Source organism: Penaeus monodon, chromosome 13, assembly GCF_015228065.2.
Source record: "Penaeus monodon isolate SGIC_2016 chromosome 13, NSTDA_Pmon_1, whole genome shotgun sequence".
In the NCBI taxonomy this organism is placed as follows: Eukaryota; Metazoa; Arthropoda; class Malacostraca; order Decapoda; family Penaeidae; genus Penaeus; species Penaeus monodon.
The window spans coordinates 8,128,528-8,131,027 of NC_051398.1; the positions used below are offsets into that span (position 1 = coordinate 8,128,528).

A 2,500-nucleotide genomic window follows, 5' to 3' on the forward strand; every position below is an offset into this window, starting at 1 on the left:
GAAGAGGAGGAAGAGGAGGATGAGGTGGGTGAGGAGGAGGAGGAAGTGGAGGAGAAAGAGGAGGAGGAGGAATAAGAAGGGGACGTGGAAGATGAGGAGGATGAGGTGGGAGAGGAAGAGGAGGAGGATGTGGCAAAAGAGGAGAAGAAGAAGGACAAGAAGGACGGTGAGGCAAAGGCGAGAGAAGGGGGGATGGAGGGATAAAGAAAACGGGAATCAGTGAAGCAATGGTTGCTATCTAACACAAACTTATTTCACTTTCATCTTTCTAACAGATTTCCGCAAACACTAACCATTCTCTAACTTAACAAAGACACTCTTAACATTCACCCAACGACCCAAATCAACAGTAATATATCTTAACCTTCCAGAATCAGTCCTAATATCCATTTAATCGTAAAAACAACAACAGAAAACAACAAAGTCCGGCCACTAACATGCTTGGGTGGGTACGAGGGGCGTGGGCGGGAGAAAGGAGGGACGGGGGGTGGCATCTGCTGGTTCTGCTGCATCTGCTGCATCTGCTGCATCTGCTGGCCACTGTACCCGCTAGAGTACCCGCTGGAGTACCCTGTGGAGTACCCCGTGGTGTAGCCACCGGTGCTAGGGTAGCCGCCTTTGGTGCCTGGTGGGTGCATCCTGAGGGAGAGAGAAATAGTGTATTAACATTACAAAAATAGCAAGGACGGTGGCGATTACAATGACTAGGGATTTAGGGGAGGATGATCGTGTATGGAATTATTAGTCATTTATATATTTATCGGAGCTTAACCTAATTTGTGTGTGTGTGTTTCCGTGCCTTCTCTTTTCCTTGATTAAGGGTTTAATTGTTCCGATTCTATGCACTTTTTATGCTTGGGAGGAAGAGGAAGAGAAAAGAGAGAGAGAGAGAGAGAGAGAGAGAGAGAGAGAGAGAGAGAGAGAGAGAGAGAGAGAGAGAGAAAGAGAGAGAGAGAAAGAGAGAAAGAGAGAGAGAGAGAGAGAAGTAGGTAGGTAGATAGACAGATAAACAAATAGATAGATAAATATAAAGATACATAAATAAATATAGATAACGATAAAATAGATAAAAGATAGATAGATGGATAGATAGATAGATAAACAGACAGACATAGATAAATATAGAAATAGGTAAACAGATAGAGAGAAAGAGATTTAAAATAAGAAAGATATCTTGCAGAAGATGTTATTCATGACCTTTGCAAATAAAATACCATCAAAGGGACTTATATCTGATATTATGAGACGCATTATTGGTTTATATCCATAAGGAAGCATAGAGTGTTTCGTGATAAAGGAGAATTGGATTATGAAGTAATGTTAAGGATAATTACATCACAACATGTTCGCATATGGAAAGAGAATGTTACGTAAGATTGTTGTAAAGTTGAGGGCGTTAAAAAAAAAGAAAAGAAAAGAAAAAGAAAGAAAGAAAGAAAGAAAGAAAGAAAGAAAGAAAGAAGAAGAAAGAATGAAAGAAAGAAAGAAAGAAAGAAAGAAAGAATGAATGAAAGAAAGAAAGAAAGAAAGAAAGAAGGAAAGAAAGAAAGGAAGGAAGGAATAAATAGATAAATAAATAAGTAAATAAATAAATAATAAGAAGAAGAAGAAAAAGAAAAACAAAATATTACACATATATACACAAATGTAGTTTTACTGAATAAAAGCATTAGGGTTTATGAATATGTATAACGGTCAAAGAATGTGGTTAATATTTTCGGAATGTTGACTATATTAACACGAATGGTTTTTACGTTAACAAAATTATGTGATAATCGTAAAAAAAAAAAAAAAAAAAAATATATATCCTTTCAAAGAGATGCCAAAAGCAAATAAAAAATAAACTTTAAAGATGGAATCGTTTTACTCGGAATGGTAAACAGTGTAATTCAGATAAAGAAAGTCAAAGAGTAAATTGAAATAACAGATTCATAATACAGATAAAGAGAAATATGGAACACACAACCTAGACTTTGGAAAATAAACACGTTGATATATATATAAAAAAAAAAATATATATAAAGATACAAAGAAGAAAACGTGAAAACGCACGATTGACGGAAATTATTTTCGTATTAATTATTCAAAAAGTTGCAAATTATCGATAAATATCAAAATATAATATAAACTGATCCCGCAAGATTTCTCTGGGCGTATCTACACCCATTTCGTAATAAACTTATGTGTAACTACACGAAAATATAGGTAAAAAGCGTGTGGGGTAAACTTATGACTTTATCTACATAGGGAGTGTTGATATAAAGGTACATGGGAACTGAATGCGAACTGAATTATTTCGATTTTTGTCTATATGATAACTGAACGCATCTAATAAAAACTTCTAGAAACTTCGAGAAAAAAAAGTATGTATGCGGATTTATGCATTTTTTATTTATCATTTATTATTCAACTGTTATTTATTATCAATAACCATCGTTCGCTCAGTTCATTTAAGTTCTAGAAACATTGAGAGAAAACCTACGTATGCGCATTAATTTTT

At 34.9% G+C, this 2,500-nt stretch overlaps 1 protein-coding gene across 1 annotated transcript in view; it reads right to left on the minus strand.

The window, feature by feature from the left end:
- LOC119580095 (hemocyte protein-glutamine gamma-glutamyltransferase-like) overlaps window positions 1-2,500 on the minus strand; it is a 19,927-nt gene that overhangs the window by 16,272 nt on the left and 1,155 nt on the right. Inside the window, exon 2 of the mRNA XM_037928015.1 lies at window positions 438-639. Within this exon, the coding sequence (XP_037783943.1) occupies window positions 438-638 (201 nt within the window). The 5' untranslated portion in view covers window position 639. The remainder of the gene's footprint in view (window positions 1-437; window positions 640-2,500) is intronic.